We start from the raw sequence: 24,188 nt of genomic DNA, 5'->3' as shown, positions 1-24,188 counted from the left end.
GGCACAAAAAATGAGGGCAGTGAGGGGCTGGGCTTGACCTGGTCCTATAGTGCCAGTCTGATCTCACCCCCCATCCCATCCCATCCATCCCACCTTCTTTTTATCCTGTTCTGCTCCATTGGTGCAGCTTCCTTACATAATGACCTCTCCGTGTGGGCCTCGTGAAACGCCAACAAGGGGTCCATCCATCCTTATAAAACGAGCTTGAAATTATTGTTTTGCTGATTAGGAGGTGTAATGTGTAATCAGCTATAGTGCACACTTTGTCAGTGGGGAAATGCTTACGTTGGTACTTGGCCTCCACATTTCTCATGATTGCAGCCTATGCAGGTGCAAAAGAGAGTCTTCCACACTGAAATTACTTTTCACAACTCGTGACAGCCCGCAAATAAGATGTGCATATATCTTATTTGCTGGATTTGTATTGTAATGCCCCTCAGTGCGTCAAGGATATTCAGATGGTTTGATCGCCACTTTTATTATAACAAACAAAGCAACAGAAAAACACATTCAAACAGGAGTTGCTGGTGGCCACAACTCACGCCCATGCGCCTCACACACCAAGTGATTGCCAAGCTAACCAGCCCACACAACCCACCCGCATGACGTCACTTCTCACTCTTGGCCCCGCCCTCACACGCCCAGATACGACAACAAATAATACAGGACGTTCCAGTGTGTTGATTTATTGGACACCATCTCTCTCGGATCACAGAATTAAAGAATTGAACTAAGTACAAGTAGAGAATTAAGTAAATGCATAAGTTAGAGTCGGAACATCTATTCAACCCTAACAGCATATATTTCCATTTAAGATAATATAGAAATAATAGACTGTACAGTGGGCGGTACACAACAACATGTAAATATCAGCATATGCACAACACAAGAACACAGTATTCAGTATATGGTACATTCAGAGTTTTTAGCAAAGATGGAATGCTGGCGAGTCAGGCAGACTTTTGGATATTTTCTTTAAACCACAAACCTCAAAGTGAATACAGCCCAGTCAGTAGTGTGCAGCGTGTCAAACAACACAGTAAACGTCAATAACAGCTAATGTATCCAATGTTGCAGACATTTAAATGTTGTTTTATTGACTGATATGACTGATGTTCCTGAAGGTAGTGTTGCGTGTTGTGCGGGATGTCCGTTGTTGAGCCAGGAAAGCAAAGGTATGGAGTTTGGAGCTGGTTCTTTATTGGCAAGATCTTGGGTTGTTTAATGGCGGTCAATACACAAGGCACGGCAGCAGATGAAACAACAACTTCTGTCTCCAGGTCAGCTTGTTTTATACTGTCCGGAAAGGCGGGAACTTGTCACATGACCATTTCATACCTGGGGCGGGAACTTGTCACATGACCTGAGTGTGGGGGGCGACACCGCCCAGTGTGTGTGTGTCTGTATTGTATTCGTGTTCTGATTGAGCAGTTACGTTTGCATGAAATGATAAAAGAATTGTACATATATGAGCATCATATTGTACAGAGATTGTCCACCCTAATAGAACATGTCTACATTGCCGTTGCTCCCTCTTCAATAGTCAATACAAATTTTTTACACTCAAGACTTAGTAAATACAGTGGAGCCTCGGTTTTCGAACACAATCCGTTCCAGAAGGCTGTTCGAATTCAGAATCATATTTTGCTATTACAAATAATGGAAAAAAAATAATCCGTTCCAAGACAAAAATAAAATCCATTTTTTCATTTGCGCACCGCCGAAAGTGCAACCGTAGCATGTCACCAACCACACAACTGCACCGCGCTGGTCGCATTATTGTCACAGAGCGGCCGCTGAAATTTTGAAAATATTTTTCAAGTCCTGATGTACTTTCCAAAATTTAAGTGGACCTCAGTTCGCAAGGAGCTTAATTTTGTCCGATCGCGAAACTGCAGCGCACCGCCGAACGCGCAACCGTAGCGCGCCGTCGACCGCGCAACTGCCTCGCGCTGGTCGCATTATTGTGACAGAGCGGTCGCTAAAATTTTGAAAATATTTTTAAAGTCCTAATGGACTTTCCAAAATTTAAGTGCTCCTCAGTGCGCAGGGAGCTAATTTGGTCCGATCGCGAAACCGCCCGCAGCGCGCCAGGCGCTCACCGTCGCATTGCTTTAGGAGCGTCTTTGTGTTTTAGGATGACTTTACTGCTCCCACTTGCTTCCTTTGGAGGCATGATTAGAGTTGATGCAATTCTCAGAGTAACGAGAACGTAATAACAAACGGAGTCAGTTGGCATGCGGGTCCTATCGGCTCATCTCGCGAGGTTCGACAACCAAATTTCGTCCGACATCCGAAGCAAAAAAATCTCGAATACTTTGTTAGAATACCGATTTGTTCGAGAACTGGGACGTTCGAAAACCGAGGCTCCACTGTATATACGTTATCATAAAAACATAAACGTTGTGAGGAGGTTTTTCTATTTTTTACATTTACTTAAAATTTCATTTGGGGTCCACAAGGAGCAACAGTAACACATGAAGCACACACGTGTAGACACATAATTCAGGACCAGTAAAGTTTGATGATGTCCAGCAATATTTAACAATGTTTACCATTATTTAGTTTTGTAGTGCAATGAAATAGTGTCCCCTGCAAAACAAAAAACAATTGCTTGGCTTATTTTCTACATAAAACTTTCAAATTCCATGCAAAAGACCCATGAGCAAAATACTTATAGCTGTCACATTATATAGTTATGTTATATTGACACATTGTGTTTCTTTCTGCGAGGGGGAAAACGTGAAAAGTCTTGATATAATACAACCAGACGGGCAGGATAGCATGAATCGATTAAGACTGGTCCTACTGGGGGTAATCATGTTTTTTTTTTTTTTTAAATAACCTGCCAGAATGTCTGTTAATGCACAAAGCGGCTTGCTTTTAGAGGGTCAAATGTGAAAGCTGAAGGGATCAATTCACCGCCTGCTTCTATCCAATTGTAAAGCAGTAATTATGGGACTCTTTGCATCTTTGGGCCGAAACGTTTTTCTTTTTAAATAGAGGTCACAGAGGCAGCCAAAGAATTGTTGACACTTTTCTTTTTCAAAGGATTAGCGGTGTTCTTTGGCGTTGACCCCCAGCAGGTGTTCACCAGTTTTGCATGGACGTGCTTACTGCTGTTACTTTTAGCGCTTTTGCTTTTGCTCTGTGTGTGATCTCTCGATAAAGCAAAGGCCCTACGGATGTAGCCACGCTCCTGGAGCTGGATGTAGATGAGGTCGGGAGCCAAAGCGACTTGGGCTCCAACCCGATTGCCTCCCAATTTGGGCCAGAAATAGACCAGGAAGGACTGGAGCTCCTTCTGGAAGGTTTTGTTGAAGTAGAAGTAAATAAACGGGTTGTAGATATGGGAACTTTTGGCAAAGAGGGCGGGAAAAACAAAGCCCTCAGGAGCCATGTACTGGCTCTCTTTGTGGAATATGAAGAGGAAGGACACAATGGTGTACGGTGCCCAGGCGATAATAAAGCCGAGACTGATGCAGAAAAACATCTGGGGGGAAAAACGGATAGATAAAAGAAAATTACAATGGAAATGATGCAGGACATAGAGATGACTGAGTCTACGTGAAGAACAGAGAAAACATCACACACAACATTCACAGCTCACCATGGAGAGTCGTTTCTCAGCACGCCGCAGGCTGTTGTGGATGACTCGCGCCGACAGTGAATAGGAGAAGCGGGATATCTTGTACAAGATCTGGCAATGGGACATCACAATGACCAAGACAGGAATCAACGTAAAGCACGCAAAAGAGCAGATGACATAGAAGGCGTCTTTGGCCGAGGTGTGGTAGCCTCGCCAGGCGATGGTGCAGGACAATCCGTAGGGCTCTGGGACATACTCGCCCCAGCCAAAGAGAGGGAAGCTGGACCACACTGTGGCTACCAGCCAGATGACACAACACACCAGCCTAATGTTGGCGTTCTCCAACCACGCAGCTGAAGAAAGAAACACTTGAATTGGTGCTGTTGTTAAATCACTGGCTCCATGTAAATCTTGATTTCGACTTCAAAACGTATGGTCATGAGATTTTATTCGGTCAAATCGAGACAGTACTCACTCACCGTAAACCAAGCTGTAGCACGTTTTAAGGTAGCGTATAATGCTGATGGCGGCGATGGTGAACATGCCACACAGGCCAAAGATGTAGCAGCCCAGGCCGTAGTAGATGCACGTGACATATTCGCCCAGCCACACATGGTGGAAGGATGACACAATGGAGAGCGGGTAGAAGCAGATGCAGCACAGGAAGTCCACGACGGCCAGGTTGACGCACAGCAGTTCAGAACCCACCATTTTCTTCCGGCGGCGATAGCAGATCACCAGAACAATGCCGTTACCCAGAACTGAGAGCAACACTGGCGTAACCAGAAACAGATGACAATCACTCTTTTTTTTTTTAAATATTGGCAATATGTCATACATCTGTCCATCTTCCATTACTATCATGATTTTATACATTTATACACTGTATATTATTACAGTGGAGCCTCGGTTTTCGACCACAATCCGTTCCAGAAGGCTGTTCTAGAAGTGAATCGTGAATCATGTTTTCCCATTACAAATAATAAAAAAAAATCGTTCCAAGCAAATAATAATAATAATAATAATAATAATAATAATAAATGCCCTTTTTAAGCATTTTTTCATTTGCGCATTTTTGTCCGATCACGCAACTGCAACGCACCGCCGAACGTGTAACCGTAGCGCATCGCCGATCGCGCAACTGCACCGCGCTGGTCATTATTGTAACAGACCGGTTGCTGAAATTTTGAAAATATTTATAAAGTCCTGATGTACTTTCCAAAATTTAAGTGGACCTCAGTGCGCAGGGAGCTTAATTTTGTCCGATCGCGCAACTGCAGGGCACCGCCGAACTCGCAACCGTACCGCGCCGCCGACCGCGCAACTGCACCGCCCTGGTCGCATTATTGTGACAGAGCGGTCGCTAAAATTTAGAAAATATTTTCAAAGTCCTGATGCACCTTCCAAAATTTAAGTGGACTTCAGTGCGCAGGGAGCTTAATTTGCTCCGATCGCGCAACCGCAGCGCGCCGGGCGCTCACTATCGCATTGCTTTTCGCATTTTCTTTGTGTTTTAGGATGGCTTTACAGCTCCCACTTAAAGTTAAAGTCCCAATGGTCTTCACACACACATCTGGGTGTGGTGAAATTTGTCCTCTGCATTTAACCCATCCGCGTGTGATTTTGATCCATCCCCTGGGGGAGCGGGGAGCAGTGAGCAGCAGCGGTGCCACGCTCCGGAATCATTTGGTGATCTAACCTTTGGAGACATAATTAGAGTTGATGCAATCCTCAGATTAACGAGAATGTAATAACGAACGAAGTCACTTGGCATGCGGGTCCTCGCGGATCAACCGAATTTCGTCCGATATTCGAAGCAAAAAAAAATCTCAATTTTTGTGTTCGAATACCGATTTGTTCGAGAACCAGGACGTTTAAAAACTGAGGCTCCACTGTATCATAATTTTTAGCATGGGAGCCATTTCAATTTAGGTTTCCTGATGAAAGGAACGGATGCTAATCTTGATGAAGCACTTAACTATAAATTGCATTGCTTGCCTCATGCTCTCCAGCCCCGAAAAACCGCAATTTTCTACTGTAATAATGGTGCTAAATCAGTAATTATTCATTCATTCATTCATTCATTCATTCATTCATTCATTCATTCATTCATTCATTTATGTCCGTGCTGGAGCCAATCCCAGTTTGGAGTGGTCAAAGTGATTACGTTCTATTTACAATACTTTATTATGAATTGACAATGACTAGTGATTAACATGCATTCAAGTATTTCATATCTTTTCATTGTAGTTTAAGATATTGACTACTTAAAATGATTGCTATTGCAATTGTATTGACTTGCTCAACTCACTTTTTGAGAAAAGCAACTTGGATTTATGAACCTCATGGCTTATAATTGTGGTGAAAATGGTCACAAAGTTAGACAACAACATTCTATTTATTATGAATACATTTTTCATTGGGTTTTAAGGGTATGACGATTAAATAAAATCACCCAATTAATACACTGTCACCTAATTCACGTTTTAAATTAACCTACATTTCAAAAAGCTATTCAAAAAATCAAATTCCAGAAATATTAAATTGATTAAAAGGAAACTTTAAAGAATCTGTTTTAGAGGAGTTTACGTTTTTGTAGCGTTTTAATGTAAAATAAATATACAAAAATCTAATTTTCATACAAAAAAAAAAAAAAGAAAGAAAAAAAAGACCACGGTGCACGTACCTACTGCGAGGATGGCAAGTCCCACGCATATGTCAGCAGCGGCGCTCAACTTGGAGGTGAACAAATGGTTGGTCGTGTTATCTGAAGTGGAATTAACGGACATCTCTGCTCCAACATCCCCTGTCGCTACACGAAAAATAGAGAAAAAAAAAAAAAAAAAAAATATATATATATATATATATATATATATATATACATACATACATACATACACACACACACACACACACACACACACACACACACACACACACACACACACACACACACACACACACACACACACACACACACACACACACGCACATTATTTCCTCCATGGCGCAGGACTTGTCGCCAGGGCAACCGCACGTCAAGTAAAAAAGCGTGCAAGTAAAAGAAATCCGTGAGATAATCGGCAAGTACCGTCAGCACACTTCATCGGGTAGTCGATTAGCAACAAAGCTACAATCTAATGAGATACGAGTGTAGGTGGCTGCTGTATAGCTGGACATTTGGAATTCATGTTATCATACTTGATATGGATAATACACATCATAGTGAAAAATGTTTCCAATAATGTGCATAAACAAATTGTAAAAATCAAACTCGAGAACATAAATTAAAGGAATAATTTTGTATTTCGAAGCTGGCATTTAACAGGACAGTGTGCCAAGTCGAGCACAGCATAGTAGGAATAATGTCGCCGTCTTGAGACCACTATGGTGTAGTACAACTGGTGGGAGTAAAAAGACAAGTGCGTTCTATGCTTGGAATAGAAAGATAATGGACTTTATTTCATGAGGAAATCTCAGAAAAATCTGAGATTACAAAACAGGTTCCATTTGTTTCCAGCGCAAATGAGAAAATTTAAACATCATAGATGTTGGAATGCTGTACCGTCAAAAAGGCAGCAGAGAAACCAAACGAAAATATTTGAAGTTAAAAAGGACAGTTGAAGACCACCCATTCCTAACAACTACAAGGAAAAAAGTTTACTTAGAGACATAGGAGAATCAGGAAGAACAGGTAGTAAAGTTTCCTTCTCAAAACAACCAAGTGTTTATTTTCTTGTTTCACTACTTCATGATACATCTTAAAGCGAGGATCTCTGGAAAATGTGTATTTCATGACCAGTTGTTTATGCGCAATAACACTACAGTGAAGTTTGGACAATTCCAGCAGTAAATTGAATCTTAATATATATGAAACATGGTGGTTTAGGGGTCAGGAGAGTATCTTTAAGGCCTTCCCTAAGCTTGCCAAAGGGGAGGGGGGTAGAAAGGAATTTTACATTTCACTACTAAAGTTGTCAACCACATGACAAACTATCATCATCATCTGGACGTGACAGTAGAATAAAAACGTTTATCTCACAGGTAGAACCTGTGTTATGTTACTGTACATTTACATGAATACTTTGAAACTACATTTATAACTGAATCAACAACGTCATATAATCCATAGGTCCCCTTTAAATAGAGTGGCATTGTTTTTTAAGTCACCTCCAAGCTAGCATACAAATTAGGGAAGCACTGATACCAATACCAGAATCGGAGCTGATTCTGTATATCATTACTTGTACTTATAAAAAGGCTCTGATATTAAAAAAAACAATACCACTTCATCAGCCTGACAGTTGTAGTAGTAGTAGTAGTAGTAATCATGTCGGTGGTGCGGAAATACTTTTGGTAAACACAGATGATAACATTACAGCCACCTGAAAATTATGCTCTGAAAAATGGATTTTGAATTCTAGTCAGGCTGTGACGGAGGCTGCCGTCACGCAAAGACAACATTTCTCCAGCTAGTCTCCAAGACACAAATGTACTTGACTCAGTCTGGAAAAGTGGTATCGGTGCATCCCTAATAAAAATATAACCATTCAACCAATATACTGTACAATCAAGCCTGCCTGGCAACCCATCTTCCTCCATTTGTAAAATGTACTGCCAAAAAAATAAACTTTGGAAAAATATAGTACTGTATGCCTTATTTTCTCCTCTACATATTTTTTTTACAGAAACAACTCAAAGTAATTAAACAAAATACTTTGCTTCCCTGCCTGTGTAGTTAGACATGACAGAAATATATCCTATGCTGAATATCTTTGCATAAAGACTGGAAACAGGAAAATGTGACTTAAAAAAACAACAACATTTTAGGGCAAAGACAGTTTTAATTTGGTTCTACAAAAAAACAAAAACGGATGCAATATAAATGTTGTATTGGTTTCCAGGCTTTACACTAAGCTAACAGCTATTTGCAATATATATTTGTCTATTTATATACTGAAAAACATGACAGCAGCGTCACAGTATCCCCCAACATGATCGATCACGCAATTATCAATTCACCTCCTAACGCTAATCCAGGCTAAAAAGTGGAAATTGAAGTCAATACTTCTATGTAATTACTCGGAATAAAAGCTGCTGTGCTGCTCCCATGGTTTCGCCCAGAGAAAATTTGTATTTTTTTTTTTTTACCTGAAATGTAAAACTAACTGAAGAACAATATTCAACTCCAAACACCCCTGCAAGATTCAGACATAGACACAATCAATTGGTATGTTTCGAATGATTGTTCAACCTCTATCATTGGAGGTTGTTTTGTGTACATTTCAGCAAGTCTCCCGGTGGGCGTGGTCCTGTCTGCCTTTTAACTGCAACCCCAAGGTCAGCAGCAACGACAGTACAAAATAGACATCTTTGTTGAGCGATTCAGCTGGTGGCAGAAACAATCTGAGTCTTGTGGCAGAAACAATCTTGAGTTGCTGAATTCAAGTCATTTTTTTCTTTCCCCCCTACCCGACCGACGTGTACACGGAATACAATGAGAGAAGACAAATCAACTATATACTGCCGGTAATATCAAATCTTTTTCCTTGAGGCGAAGCCACTCAATGCGACAAACCTGGAGATGAAGTCAGTCCATTACAGACAAATCCTCTCACTGGCTATCCTGGTTATTATTATTGCTATTCTTGTTGTTGTTTTGAACACTTAGGAGCTTGTGGCTGTTGTTCTGTTCTAGTGTACTGTTGCTGAGTCTCAGCTCGTCCAGCTTCTTCCACAGCTCGTCGCGCTCCTGCTCCTTCTTCTTTTCCCTGAACGTGGTCAAACCAGAACAATAAGCATTTAATGTTCGTTATTCAGCTATTTGAAATGAATGATGACAGTTTATAGGTAAAACTAAAATAATTTTCTCCCTAATACATGATACGCGGAAAACAACGACATTGATAAGTCATTTGAACCCACCTTTGCCGGTCTGATTTATAGGAGGAGGTCAACTCATCAAAGAGTGTACAGTTCATCTCCATCAATGTCTTCAGCACATTGTAGACCAGAGCTACGATAGTCCTAAAATGTACAATGGTACAGATTAATCAATAGGTGTCTGTTTCTAATACTTAGTCGCCATTATAATTGAAAGAGCAACAATCACATGCAGACAAAAGCAGATTTTGTTTCTTGGTTTTCAAATGAGATGCCAGCTCGTAAAAAGTGTCAGCTGGAGTTATGTCTTCTTCGGCACCTTAATGTGAAAAGTACGTACGGATTCCAATGCTCTTTGGAAATTCTGTACAGGCTACAGAACATGATGGGGAGGACCTTGTCGATGTTCTCCTCGATGAGGCTGAGAATGTACTCATTATTCCAGAAGTACAGCGCTCGCTCTGCTACCTGTTGGGACGGAGGGAAAATAATCTGCAATGGTTTCAAGTTTCCATACAGGTGACTGAGAGCCATTTTGATGATGACTTCATCTATTTTTTCACCCCAGTACTAAAACTTAACATAAAAATGAGAAATGAACAGACTAAAAAAAACGCGAGAACATACATTTGTAATTCGCTAAATCATAACTTACTTGAAAATGGGGATTGGCCACACATCTGGCAATCTGCTTGAACAATGGCTCCTGGATTTTCTTGAACTGCGTAGGCTCAATGACATCCAAGATCTCCTCAATCTCACCCAGGAACATCACCTGTTGAGACACAACAAACATGAAGCCATAAGAAAACCAGCTGCGGTTGACACGTGTGGATTTTTATAAATGTACCTCTTTCTGGCTGCAGGTCTTGGGCCAAAACTTCAGCAAGCCTCGTATCACCTAAATATAACACGATAATTCATTGGGGACTCCTTCAATGTGCAAAATGTATCTTTATCTCAGTTGCGTAGGTGCTTTTCAGCACCAACAGCAGAATTCTCTGCAGCGTGACTAATTTTAGCACCCTCGGATAGTGTGCGGAGTGGGAGGAATGTTTATTTATTTTATTTTATAATGGCGTTTAACCAAACTTGAGGTTTTCCATCAGGCATGGCGCAACAGCTTCCTGAAATATAAAGATGCGCTTATCTTAGCAAAAACTCGTTATTTTTCGCAAGTCATTAATCTCAATAAAAACAATCCTAAATACCTATTTGATACAATGAAAAAGCTAACACTACGCCAGCCGACCCCCGATAGCTCCTTTCACTCAGCTGACGAGTTCATGAAATTCTTCGCTCGAAAGATTGAATCCATTAGGGATGAGCTCAAGATGACCATTCCGATCGCTCAGTCGAGACCGCCGATTACCGGCGCTGACGATCATGCAATAACCCTTTCAAATTTTAAAAGCGTGTCCCTCGAAAGGCTTACACAATTAGTTAGTGCGGCTAAACAAACAACATGTTTACTTGACCTGCTTCCAGCCAAACTATTTAAAGATATATTTCAAATCTTAGGACCGTCCGTCTTAAATATAATTAATCTGTCTGTCTCCTCTGGGATAGTGCCAACAGCCTTTAAAACTGCTATCATTAAACTGCTACTTAAACGACCAAATCTTGACCCGGACTGTCTCAGTAATTATAGGCCAGTTTCAAATCTCCCATTCATAGCAAAACTTCTTTAAAAAGTAGTAGCGCAGCAGCTTATTGATTACATGGTCGCTAATAAACGATTTGAATCTTTTCAGTCTGGTTTTAGAGCTAATCATTCCACTGAGACAGCACTTGCTAAAGATGATCTCCTCATAGTTATGGATTCAAACACTTCAGCGGTATTGTTACTACTCGATCTTAGTGTTGCCTTCGACACTGTAGACTTTGATATTTTATTAGAGCGTCTTAAAGGTTGTGTTGGTATTTCAGGGTCAGCACTATGCTGGTTTCACTCATATCAGACAGGACACACCAAGTGCTCCATGGCAATATGTCCTCTGAGCTCTATAAGGTTACGTGTGGTGTCCCACAGGGATCGGTACTAGGACCAATTCTATTTAATATTTATATGATTCCGCTTGGGGACATAATACGTAAATATAATATTAGTTTTCAATGTTACGCGGATGACACCCAATTATATATGCCATTATCAATGACAGATCCGCGGGACTGTTGTAATCTTGAGGCGTGCCTCGCGGAGATCAAGCAATGGATGTCTCTCAACTTCCTTCGTCTTAACCCAGGTAAAACTGAGATGTTGATAATTGGTCCAGCTCGTTATCAACATTTATTTAAGGAAACCACTATAAATATAGATAACCATACTATCACTCAGAGCGATACTGTAACTAATCTCACGGTAATATTTGACCAAACGCTCTCCTTTCAAAAGCACATTAAGAATATAACCAGAATTGCGTTTTTTCACCTTCGCAATATTGCTAGGATTCGTCCAATCCTCTCGACCGGTGATGCGGAAATTATTATACATGCGTTTATCACGTCGCGCCTGGACTACTGTAATGCATTATTCTCTGGTCTTCCCAAGTCCAGCATCAAAAGTCTACAGTTAGTACAAAATGCTGCTGCAAGGCTGCTCTCACAGACAAGAAAATTTGATCACATTACCCCAATATTAGCCAACTTACACTGGCTCCTGGTCAATTTAAGATGTGACTTCAAGGTTCTTCTATTAACCTATAAATCATTGCATGGCTTAGCGCCTTCATATCTCATCGACCTAGTTGTTTGTTATGTTCGTCTCGTAACCTTCGTTCACAAAACGCTAGTCTTTTAGTGACACCGAGGGCCAAGAAAATGTCTGCAGGGGCTAGAGCACTTTCTATTCGGGCTCCAGAGCTCTAGAATGCCCTACCAATGGATATTAGAATTGCTACCTCAGTAGAAACATTTAAGACATGTTTAAAGACATATTTTGATGATATGGCCTTTAATTAAAAAATTACCTGTAGTGGCCGATTCGGCTGGAATTTGTTTTTGCTCCCTCTCAACGACCCCACTTCCCCCACCCCTCCCCGGCTGGGGTAGTGGTTAGGTGACACCCAAGCTGACAGCGGCTATCTAGATTCTCGTGGACCAAATTCAGGCAGAGGGAACTGCAGTGGATTACCCTCCTCGAAGACACTGCCAGTACGATCGAGGGCTCCTCCGACAACTCTTCGCTTTGGCCTGGACATCCACTTTTTGATTTCCATATTATGTATTTTATGTGCCCTCTTTGCATCCATTGCAGCCTGGTGATCCTGAAAGGGGGATCCTTCCATCTGTGGTCCCTACTCAAGGTTTCTCATTTTTCCCCTGGTAGTTTTTTTTTTTAGTTTTTCCTTGGCCTTTTGAGAGCTCAAGATCAGGGGATGCTTTGAGAATAATTGTCAATTGTTTGTCTATGTGAAGCCTTTTGAGACTGCTTGTGATTTAGGGCCATACAAATAAACTTGACTTGACTAATTTGTTTTACCGGTTCAGTTAGTGTCGGATCCTTTTCCAGGAACTGGACCACACAGTATGCCAGCTGAAAGACAAGATAAGTGGCTCAAATTGATATCCCATGACAATGATAAACCAGCATCAACAGGACGACTGTGCTCAAAATTATTCTTTTTATATTTCATAGAGTTATTGTGATTATGAATCAAGGCCACACTATAGCATAACCACTAGAGGGCGTTGTAAAATCATTCTTACCTGAGCATGAAAGAGGGCCAGTCCCTTTGCTGTGTGTAATGGGATGAGCACCTTCATCAGGAATTGTTTGTGTTCTGCTTTCAAAGGCAGTGCAAACCCATTGATGATACTGTACACAAGAAACGCAGTCATCATTATATAGCCCTTCACTAAAAGCAATTACATAACCAGGAGTTGAGTTCAAATAAAAATAGACTAAAAATATTGTAGTCTAGAGATGTTTTAAGAACTTGAAAGTTAATTGTGTGACCATACACTCACCTTCCTAGAATTTCTAAGAGCTCAGCAACTCCATTGAAATGTTCAGTCTCATAGATAAACCTTCACACATAAGTAAAATGTTAATGGGATAAATACAATCACTTGCATTATGCTACACGACAAACACGTGATTTATCTCCTGTGTTCACCACACACTTTTGGTATGTACATACAATGCCTGACAACGATGGCACTATTTTTATCTGGCATAGCAGATGGTCAAAGTGGGCGCATCCATTTTGGCACCCGTGCCTTTTGGAAACGACATTAAGGGTCCCCTGTTTGAATCATCTAAATCCCATTGTCACGCAGCAACGGGGATTGTAAAGAATGCACACGGTGTCGGCAATGTTTAACGCCTCCGTCTGCACTTTGTACTTATGACCGATGCGGGCATGAGTTAATAAAGAACTTCCTTTCTTTCCCACACATAAAGTCCAATTTGTTTATATTTGGTGGTGTTTAGATTTTTTTTTTTTTTCTATCCTCCAAAGGACACAGTCATTAGTAATAGAAACACAAAACTTGTTTAACTCACCGCAAGAAGATGTTGTTGATCTGCTTCCTGATGAAGGCTCGTAACCCAAGGAACTTTCCATAAATCCGATGCAGGATGGTCTTCAGGAAGTCCCTCTCTCTTGGATCCTCACTGTCAAACAGTTCTAGAAGCTAAGACAACAGAGGGGGAAAAAATTCCATGAAAGTCGGAGTACTCATTCAGGTTTTGTTATGATATAGTTAAGGACTGTCAAACAAACTTACTAGGGTATGAACTAATAATCAAAGTTATTTAATTGGAGAAAGGTAACATTATGACTCACACTAATTTGTGTAGGACTTGTACAAGCACCACATATGTTAAAAGAGGAAGGGTGTGAAGAATGTAAAACAAATGCAATGGATGCACCCGCCGTGTCACATCTATTTGTGGCATTACATGCGATGAGTCATCATTACGAGGTATGGAGTTCAAAAGGAAATTCGGGGCTCAGCATTGGATGGCACCAATCTTCCAGTTAGCTTGTCACCAGCACCTCTGCGGTACGGGTGATAGGATATATTTAAGCCTGCACATGTTCTTTAGAAAATTGTCACTGTGCATGCAAGCTTGTTTGCAAAATTTGCTGTCATATTAACTCATTGGAATTTCATCAAAACATTGTTTTTTTTTTTTTTAGAATATCGAGTCAAATCTGTGAGTGACCACGTGAGTGGCAAGAGACTTGATTAAAGCATTTAGGTATGATACTTGCGCATAATGAACTATTATTATGACACCAAAGCTTTCCGTACTATTCAAATGCACAATGACCATTTCAGCATACGACTTTTTAGAAAAGGTGCAATTTTCTCTCCAGCGACTTTAAACGTCTGCGTATAGGAGGACTTAAATTGACCAAACTGCCGGGACTGATGTATTTCTTTTCCCACGTCACACTTGCCACCCAAACCTCCATCTATCCAGCCTGTCAATTTGCTCCCAACCGCAGCCCTCTCATTTCATCCTAAATAGCAAAACAACAGGCAGCTATTTAAAGCTCCCCACGATACGCTCTCATCATGGAAAATCAGCCCCGGCACCTCTGATGCAGCCAAGCCAACATTCCAGGCCCTTTGATTCCTGCGGAGTTGTAGAGTGATGGACTCCTGTACACCAACCACAGTGCCGATTCTGGCTCATACTCGCGAGACAAATTCCTTGCATGTTCTTGACCAACAATTTTATCAAGACCTTAATTATGAAACAGTGGACATGTAATATTTTTTACAAAAGTAACTGCTGACAAAATTGCTTACCTGAAGTACAAACTTCTGATCAATGTAGCGTTTTGCAATACTGGGTTGGAAATCCGGATTCTCGAGGAAACGCAGAAGAAACTCGTAGACAAGCTGAAAGATTCAATTAAAAAAAAAAAAAAAAGGTCCTTCTCTTGATTGATTTCTGCTAGTGGCATTTGCAACATTGTCAGTGCAGCGATAAAACACGCTTTGCATCAAACTGTATTTTAGGGGCTTCCAAAACATCTCAGCACAGGCCCTCCCAGCGGGATGCAGCTCTATGGAAGCAAAGATAAGCAACAAAATCATATCCTTACTTGGATATGTGGCCATGAAGCTTCTAAAGTGGGTTCATCCTCCTCCGGGTCAAAATCTGGGTTGTCGCTTGGAGCAAGCGTACGGAATATGTTTGTGCTGATCTGTGGAGAGGAATGATGCTGTTAATTAAACATACATAGGACTAAAACGTCACTGTCGACTTAACACATAGCCTGGAAGCTTCTTTTTTTTTTTTTTTTTTTATAAATCATATTTTCTGTGAGCTAAGTGGCAGTCATTTATGGGGGCCCAAAATTGACCAAAATTAAAAACAAATAAAGGTGAAAATAAAAGCAAATTAAAATAAATATATAATTTAAAAATACATTATATAGTTATTGTTTATCATATTTTTATTTTTGCATTTATTCCAGATTTATTTCAAAATTTTAAACATTTTATTTTTTGTATCAAATTTACTCATACATTTTTGCTCTCTCTCTCTCTCTCTCTCTCTCTCTCTCTCTCTCTCTCTCTCTCTCTCTCTCTCTCTCTCTCTCTCTCTCTCTCTCTCTCTCTCTCTCTCTCTCTCTCTCTCTCTCTCTCTCTCTCTCTCTCTCTCTCTCTCTCTCTCTCTCTCTCTCTCTCTCTCTCTCTCTCTCTCTCTCTCTCTCTCTCTCTCTCTCTCTCTCTCTCTCTCTCTCTTCTCTCTCTCTCTCTCTCTCTCTCTCTCTCTCTCTCTCTCTCTCTCTCTCTCTCTCTCTCTCTCTCTCTCTCTCTCTCTCTCTCTCTCTCTCTCTCTCTCTCTCTCTTCTCTCTCTCTCTCTCTCTCTCTTCTCTCTCTCTCTCTCTCTCTCTCCTCTCTCTCTCTCTCTCTCTCTCTCTCTCTCTCTCTCTCTCTCTCTCTCTCTCTCTCTCTCTCTCTCTCTCTCTCTCTCTCTCTCTCTCTCTCTCTCTCTCTCATTATTTTTTTTAATATTTTATTATTAGTTTTTATTTTCACTTTTATTTATTTGGGCAGTATTCACGCTCCAATAAACAAGAAAATATGATTGAAATGAGGGGGCGGTCCTAAGTGCCTCTTGGGTTGAACATGATAATATAAACAAACCTGTTTAAACACAAACCCTTCCAGCATTTTAGACATGGCACAATAGTAACAAAGTATATCCCATATACTGCTGACATGACAAAACCGGTCTAGACAGTAGACACATGATCAGCCTCCATTTTGTAATCCCCTCGAGTGCATGCGATGTTTCCCACAGCATGGGGAGAAGATCGACACCTAATGGCTGCTAATACATACAAACCTCAACTCTATATTAGATACTACAAAAAAATCAAGTAGTCTCCCAAATGACACAATTTGCTCATGTAGTGGCAGCAAATTGTACTTCATGTTTTTTCAGGTTAGGGTTATTTAGCAGGCAGTGCATCTTGAGTCCCCTTCTGCAAGCTATACTGACCATCGTGGTGATCTCAGGGTATGCGGATTCAACAAGCACTCCTCTGTTGGTGGACACATAGTCCACCAACTCATTCAGTGTGGCCCTCTTGATCTCCTTGCTCTTCAGGTCCGTCACAGAGTCCAGGAAGTCAAAGAGCATGCAGCACTGCTGGAGTTTCTGGGTGAAAAGTTCCTGCTGCTCAGTGGAGGGAGCGTCTGAAATCACACAAAAGAAAATGGAGAGAGTGCTTGCTTACCACCACCAATATCAAATCACTAAATGAAGGAACACATGTTTTGTTCATACTTCTGAAGATAATGAGTCACAAAGAGGCAGTCTAGTCATTCCCAGCTTTGACTGTAAAGCCTTTTAAGGATTAGACTGCGATTTCGTCCATGGTTATTAAAGCTGTCCAACCCAGCCAAGCTATTAACAGCATTTGGAGGCCACCCAGACAGGCACACTGCATGCTGATGTTATATTTGGGCACAGCGTAGGTAATCACTGTTGCCACAGGACAGCATCCTACCGAGAGTAGCATCACTCTGACTTCAGTCACTTTGTGCAAGGTCAAAATCTCGAAAATGAGTTCAACACGCTTAGCTGAGCATCTTACAACTAAGTATGGAGTTGCTTATATCTGCCCTGTAAATTCTCTTGTAAGTTCTCTTGTTCGGCACCCAAAAGTGTGATGCCATTGTGGTTGGGGTGTGCCTTGACAAATAGTTACTGCAGTTATATATGCATAAGGCGAAATGTCTTCTTACACAACCAGAACCAAACAAATATTCTGTACAAAGTGGTAGCATAATCACGGACTCAGTGTTTCGGATCACAAAACAGTCAGAGCCCTGTTTAGGGGAGAAAAAAAATAAAAATAAACATCAGCGGATGATTTTGACATGCAAAGAAGCACTTATGCAACTGTGAGGGCATTAGAAAAGGTGAGGTGACCTGAATGTGTTTTTGCTACAAAACAGAAATGTATAACCACAAAAAGAATTAGCATAGCAGAACTGTTAACATTTGAGAGCTTCATTAAATATCTATAGTATGATTATCAATGATCATAAATAATTCTAAACCGGAAATTGTACAAGATGAACATTCCCTTTGTAACTTTTAAACCCAAGTTAACCTCTCACAAATACTATGCATAATTATTTGCCATTATTCAATATTATGCTTACTATGAGATGAAACATTTAGCCGACGGTTTTTCTCCAAACAATTAACACCAGCAATTGTCAAACTTGGATTAGACATACCCCATTTGAGTTTGAAATCCATGCTTGAAGTTGTGTCTGTGTCTCTTTATAGACTTGAGTCCAATTATTTTACCCCCAACAATGTGATAATATTTTTGCTTTGGTGCATCAGAACAAAAACGGATTATATTTTACACCCCAAAAACTAGCCATACTTAACCCTCAATCTAAAATGATGTAGTCACACAAGCAAAGCACGTTTGGCAGCCTGCTCGGTGTTTTCAAAGCATTTGCTTGCACATCCCCAAGTTGCACAAGTGCCATTGAAAACACAAAGACGCGCATCTACATGATATCATAAGGGCAAGCTATGCCTATGTAAATAAAGGATACAGTATATGCAATGTCTTAATAGACGATATAATGAGCTTCATGTTCTTTATCAGGATACTTTTGACCTTATGTGTGCACACCTGGTTCAATAATGGGCAACTGAACTCTTCGCTCCTCTTTTCATGACTCGGCATGTTTTGTATACAAGTCAGAACGTGTGAAGCGAAAGACAGAACTATTCATGAGAAAACAACAACGGCCACAAACCGGTCTGATGGTGAGACAAACTGCATTGTTTCTTTATGGCCACAATTCACTGTTGGAGATTTAAACGGAGAATAGTGCACATAAAATGGATCGAAAAGACAATAAGAATCATTTATTATGATTCAATATTGCAATCTGATATATAATTTATTTAGTTATTTATTAGTTATTTCGTTTGAGTAATGTCCCTAGATACTGTACTACTATTGGATGGACATGTGCAATTTATCAAATGTTTCTAGAAGTCTTGTTTAATTCACACCTGTGACTTTATGACTGAAATACCGTATTGGCCCGAATAAAAGACGACCCCGATTATAAGACGACCCAGTCTTTTTCAAGACTCAAGTTTGAAAAAAGACTTTTTGAACATCAAATTTAATTTTCATACAGAAAATAATGACATCTGAAACAAATGATTATCACACTATATTCGAGAGAAAAAGCATGTTATTTTGCCTCATTCAAATCATGCAAAAACTGTATCACATCTTAATATCTGAACATTTAAATATGTAAACTAAAGTGCAATCACATTTGTAAATGAATGGCTTCTGGTTTTTGAAATGTAAATAAACCAATCTACTGTGATAAAACAACATAATTGCAATAACTACGTTAACCATCAAAGTGAAGTCTAACTGTAGTCTTGAAACAAATCTGAATAAGGAAAAACATTGCAATAAAATAATGCAAACTGGTACTGCTATTGTTGGGGAGCCTGAGGACTGTATAAGGGGGTTCGGATGGTTATGCTCTTTTCTCCCCCGGGTGTTGGTCAGAACACAGGAGGGATGACGTGGTTCAGTTTTGATTGCTTTACTGAATTATTGGCAAAAAATAATAATAACCATAAATGAAATACTTTCGGCAACACACCAAACATAAGTCATCGATCGAGACAACAAAATACATTTGCTGGCGACCATTAGTCGCCGTGCCACTGCGCAACGGCCACTCCTATGATGCGAGGCAAACTTAAAGTAGGGGGCCGGAGCTGTCAATCAAACGGCGCGCACACGAAGCAAAGCGCGATCGGGCAAACGGCACAGCAGTGGACAGGAGTAAAAAGAAATGTGTATATACTCACTTTCTGTCAAAGACGCACACGATCACAGCAACATAATCAGTCAATTATGAGCGCGCTGAAGCTGTCAATCAAACGGCGCGCACACAAAGCAAACTGCGATCGGACAAACGGCACAACAGTGGACAGTAGTAACAATAAAATGTGTATACTCACTTTGTGTCAAAGATGCACACGATCACGGCAACATACTCAGTCGATACCAGCAACCTTTAACTTACCGCTGCGTACAAGTGAAAATGGGTATAATGTCTAATGCCGAATATAAGACGACCCCAACTTTTTCAGTCTTATTTCAATGCAAAAAAACTCGCCTTATATTCAGGCCAAAAGAGCTAATGCAGCTGGGTTATGCAACAATTTTCCATTTTAGCATCCAGTATTTCAGTAACCTCTTGCAGCAGAGGTCAACTCTCATGGGAAACAGATATTCAATACCCGGATGGTCCATTTGTAGCACGGTGGCTGTTGTTACAACACAGAGACATGTAGGGGGAAAAAAAGTTAATTATTTCCATTACTATCCCAGTGACGTGAGGTGAAGTTCATGACTGGGGAGGCACTGACGTCAACATGATGGTAGAAACATTATTAACCACAACAATGATATCTATATCATATTTAATGAAACTTAAGTCCCCCTCGTGTAAAAACTCCTTGACCTTAAGACCCGCCCTGTTGGGATCTATCAACATTTCATAGAGCTAACCAAGCAGACTGACAACAAAAACAAAGTGAGCATGCTGGTCTGGTGACCTTTGAACAAACGTTTTTTTGTCTTGCACCAAGATGACAATGATGGTTGACAATGATGGTGACATAACATTCTATTTTGTGGTGTGTTTTAAGGCTTTGCAACAATGCTTGAGCAGAAATCTTGGTCAAATTTATACTTTTCACAAGCGATACGAATGTACAGTTTTGTTTTGTTCCAGCACCGATGTCTTTCGAAAGCTAAGAGACACCCACCAGTGGTCATCAAAGAATTGCTGTACTGATTTGATGCAATATTTGGAGTTGTAGCAGTTGCTAAAATAATCTTCCTCACGTGTACAGTGTACGTATTGAAAGCATGCTGCTACAGTCGGTGTTAAAAGCAGGTTAAAGTGTCACTCAGACAAAGAGCAGGATTCGTTGAATTGGAGGGTAGATGCCCACGTTTTCAATGACAGAATTATCAAAAGCAATACTAAACAATTCTAACATTGCATAATGTGCACCGGATGACAGGGCGGCAGCACAGTCTCGCTGTGATTTGCTTCCATGTGCACACGACTTCAAATTAGTATCATTAAGAAAAAACCTGGGCGGCTCGGTGGCGCACTGGTTAGCACGTCCGCTTCAGTAGGAGGGTGCCGGTTCGATTCCACCTCTGACCCTCCCTGTGTGGAGTTTGCATGTTTTCCCGGAGCCCGCGTAGGTTTTCTCCGGGCATTCCAGTTTCCTCCGACATCCCAAATACATGCTTGGTAGGCTGATTGAGCACTCCAAATTGCCCCTAGGTGTTAGTGTGGATGGTTGTTCATCTCAGTGTGCCCTGCGATTGGCTGGCAACCGGTTTCGGGTGTCCCCCGCCTACTGCCCGATGACCGCTGAGATAGGCTCCAGCACGCCCGCGACCCCCGTGGGGACAAACAGAAAATTGATGGATGGAAGAAAAAAACCTGGCAAGTGAGGTCTCAAACACATTCCTGTGACAGTCTTAACTGATAGAGCTAAACACATCGTGATCTGGCTTCACATAATCCTAACAGCCCCATGAGGGCAACTTGACAGCGCTCCTTACAAGCTGCAGGCACTTGTTTTTTGATTATTATTTTCGGGGAGCCTGGAGCCACAAAGAAGATGAAAACCAAGTTCTTCTGAACAGGCACCGGAGTAGACGTGTGTCTCGTCCTTGACATTTAAGTATCGTTCAAAAGCCCCACTTTATATAGCTACTATAACGAAACAGTGAAGAAGTCAAGCTCAAATGTCAGCTGCCTTAATTAGGATTAGAGGAAAACAAAACTGCAGTAATTGATTAAAGCGCACAGAATATGTGATACGCTGAGACTTACTATGGAATGTATATCAACTATAGAGGACAGCTAGATGAAATATGATGATAACCCATTCCAACTGTCGTCCAGTGTGCTGGGTTCTGCATTTCATCATATTAATCAATACATTCTGGTGCAAGTTTGGCAAAAACAAAAATGATATTAAGATACATTACAAAGGCTGTATTTTGAATAGAAACATTTTTCCTGGTCTGCTCCCGAGACTTTAGGTTGCCACGGCAACGGTGGTCTCTGAGTGACTCATGTTTTAGGTGTCTATCACACAACGGGGAGCTCTACATACCCCAACCGCAGGAGGCCTGAAGCATCTTCATAGTCCACCATTCAGGACCCAAAACCTGCCGTTACAATAGTAACATAGCTGTGCATGTAACAATAAACGAGTGGCAACATTATGGATATATGATTTTAAACCCGACAAAACATCCAACCCAACAGCACCATCAACATTACACTTTATGCTCCGCTGACCAACCCATGCTGTCACTTTTCATTTGTTACTTGCTCACCGTCATACACGAAAGTACCCACAAGCCATGAACAGTACATGAGCATTTGATCCGGTCAGGCATGTAATTCAAGAACGGTAAAGAAAATGGAGGGATGGATTTACAATACACAAGACAAAAAACTGAAATGTCAAATAGGAAAACATTTCCTCACCCCTCAATGGCAAGGTGGCTTCAGAGAGCAGTTTTAGCAAATACAGTGCTGCATTGAAGTGACCTGACTTGACAGTATCCAATTCCAATTGTATGAAGGGAATTATTTACTACAAAGAATGCATTCACGGTGATCTATTCTAGTGAAATAGCAGGCACAAAAACGAAATGCTCTTCCACTTCATGGCAGGAGGTACAATTAACCAAACCTAACTGCTATTTTTCATTGGAAAGGTGTGCCTTGAGCATTTTCCTAACGTAAAATATGTCCCTTGGCTCAATAAATATCAGGAAACACTGCATGACATAGCTAGAACTGACAAAGCCAAAGCAACAGGTGGCCCTTGTCTTCTTTTAGAAGGCTTGCCATCTTGAATCAGTATTTATTCAAACTCACTTCAATGTTCACGTTCAGTTCCACACACTTGGAAGTGTGATCAAGGTGTGATTCTGGGCAAGTGGGCATAGGATGTGTCACAGGCATGGCCTATTTTAAACACCCACTAGACCTCCATATCATCCTCTTACCTTTGAGCTGAGGCAGCTGTGAAAGCTCCACCGGGGCGATCTGAGTCCTGTACTGAGACGAGCTGGGAGATTTTCTCTGTTTCTGGGCCTTCCTCACCGACTTTCTCGTAAATCCGTCCACTTTCTCGGCAGCAGAGATGGCCGACATTTTGATGCGCAGCCCGAGGACGATCCGCCGTGGCGCTCCTCGTCAGATTTGCAAAAACAAGGTTTTCTCCTCACTGTGTTTCCGCCCCCGGAGCGTTCGCATCCGCAAAAAAAATGTGGAGCAACCTGCACAACTTGAAGCTCGCCACCTGTCAAAAACCTAAGACGTTATTCAGCGAGATCCGACATTGCATGTCGGAGGAGGCTGCATCTTATCTATGCCTTGCTGTTTTATGGGGACGATTTTCAACAAGCAAAGCAAAATAGCCAAAGTACAACTCGACATAGCCTCTGGGAACAAACAAGTCACTCACTCGCCTGTACGAAAAAAACCCAACCAGCCGTGGACTTCCTTCAACACTGTTTTGCTTACATGCTTATAAAATATAGACGTGTACCCCGCAAATTTAATTGCGATACCGCGAAAGTAGTCGATGTGTGAATGTACGCAGCTGGCTAACCACAGTACTGTACTGTGCGCTGGTAGCTAACACCTACCTAGCATGACTAGCTTGCTAGCATAGCTGACTTTAGACGGATACAGTAGGACAGATTGTTCCACCATCGCGATCAGAGGCGAAAAGGGTAGTAGCTCCGTATAGAGCTGTGATGCCCTTCGCATAAGAAAGTAAAATAAAAATATTTAAGAGAAATCCGTGTACACAGGCCGCTTTTGCATGCTGGTTGCAGGCAGGCGGAGTATTTTCACTCGCCGTCGATGAAGTTCAAATTCCCTCAACGCCTTAAACACTTAGAAGTTAGCCGCGTTCCTAGGCGTGTCACACGATGCGAGTTAGGTCCCCTACCAAAATGACGATTACAATTCTCATTCGGCACCATCCGCGAGAACAATTATTTTCTTCGATGTGTCTAAAACACGAAACCTCTGCTGCGAGTCGGCAGTCATAAACAACCCCAGCAGCACTGTGTGGTTGTGTTACGACCTACAGTACAGTTAGACTGC

General features: G+C 41.2%; 2 protein-coding genes across 3 annotated transcripts; both read right to left on the bottom strand.

Annotated features, from left to right (window-relative positions):
• Window positions 1–2,898: 2,898 nt before the first annotated feature.
• opn8c (opsin 8, group member c) lies at window positions 2,899–6,414 on the bottom strand. Its single transcript, XM_085937369.1, has 4 exons — window positions 6,276–6,414; window positions 4,069–4,362; window positions 3,611–3,942; window positions 2,899–3,493 (listed from the first exon to the last, which is right to left on the bottom strand). Exons 1-4 carry the CDS (start codon window positions 6,376–6,378, stop codon window positions 2,996–2,998), a joined length of 1,227 nt encoding a protein of 408 aa, XP_085793495.1. The 5' UTR covers window positions 6,379–6,414; the 3' UTR covers window positions 2,899–2,995.
• Window positions 6,415–9,165: 2,751 nt separating this feature from the next.
• On the bottom strand, window positions 9,166–24,187 carry ppp2r5a (protein phosphatase 2, regulatory subunit B', alpha isoform). 2 transcript variants are annotated; one of them, XM_085937362.1, is made up of 13 exons: window positions 23,078–24,187; window positions 16,948–17,144; window positions 15,538–15,639; window positions 15,239–15,331; window positions 13,980–14,110; window positions 13,442–13,501; window positions 13,181–13,289; window positions 12,954–13,007; window positions 10,323–10,373; window positions 10,128–10,247; window positions 9,813–9,940; window positions 9,515–9,616; window positions 9,166–9,360 (listed from the first exon to the last, which is right to left on the bottom strand). In XM_085937362.1, the coding sequence occupies exons 1-13, from the start codon at window positions 23,223–23,225 to the stop codon at window positions 9,204–9,206; spliced, it is 1,452 nt and encodes a 483-aa protein (XP_085793488.1). In that variant the 5' UTR covers window positions 23,226–24,187; the 3' UTR covers window positions 9,166–9,203. The 2 variants fall into 2 exon arrangements, with proteins under 2 accessions (XP_085793488.1, XP_085793489.1); XM_085937363.1 differs by lacking the exon at window positions 23,078–24,187 and adding an exon at window positions 18,198–20,594.
• Window position 24,188: the final 1 nt, after the last annotated feature.

This window comes from Syngnathus leptorhynchus, chromosome 18, assembly GCF_054491065.1.
Source record: "Syngnathus leptorhynchus isolate UIUO chromosome 18, UIUO_Slep, whole genome shotgun sequence".
Taxonomy (NCBI): domain Eukaryota; kingdom Metazoa; phylum Chordata; class Actinopteri; order Syngnathiformes; family Syngnathidae; genus Syngnathus; species Syngnathus leptorhynchus.
This window is presented reverse-complemented; position numbering and strand designations above follow the sequence as displayed.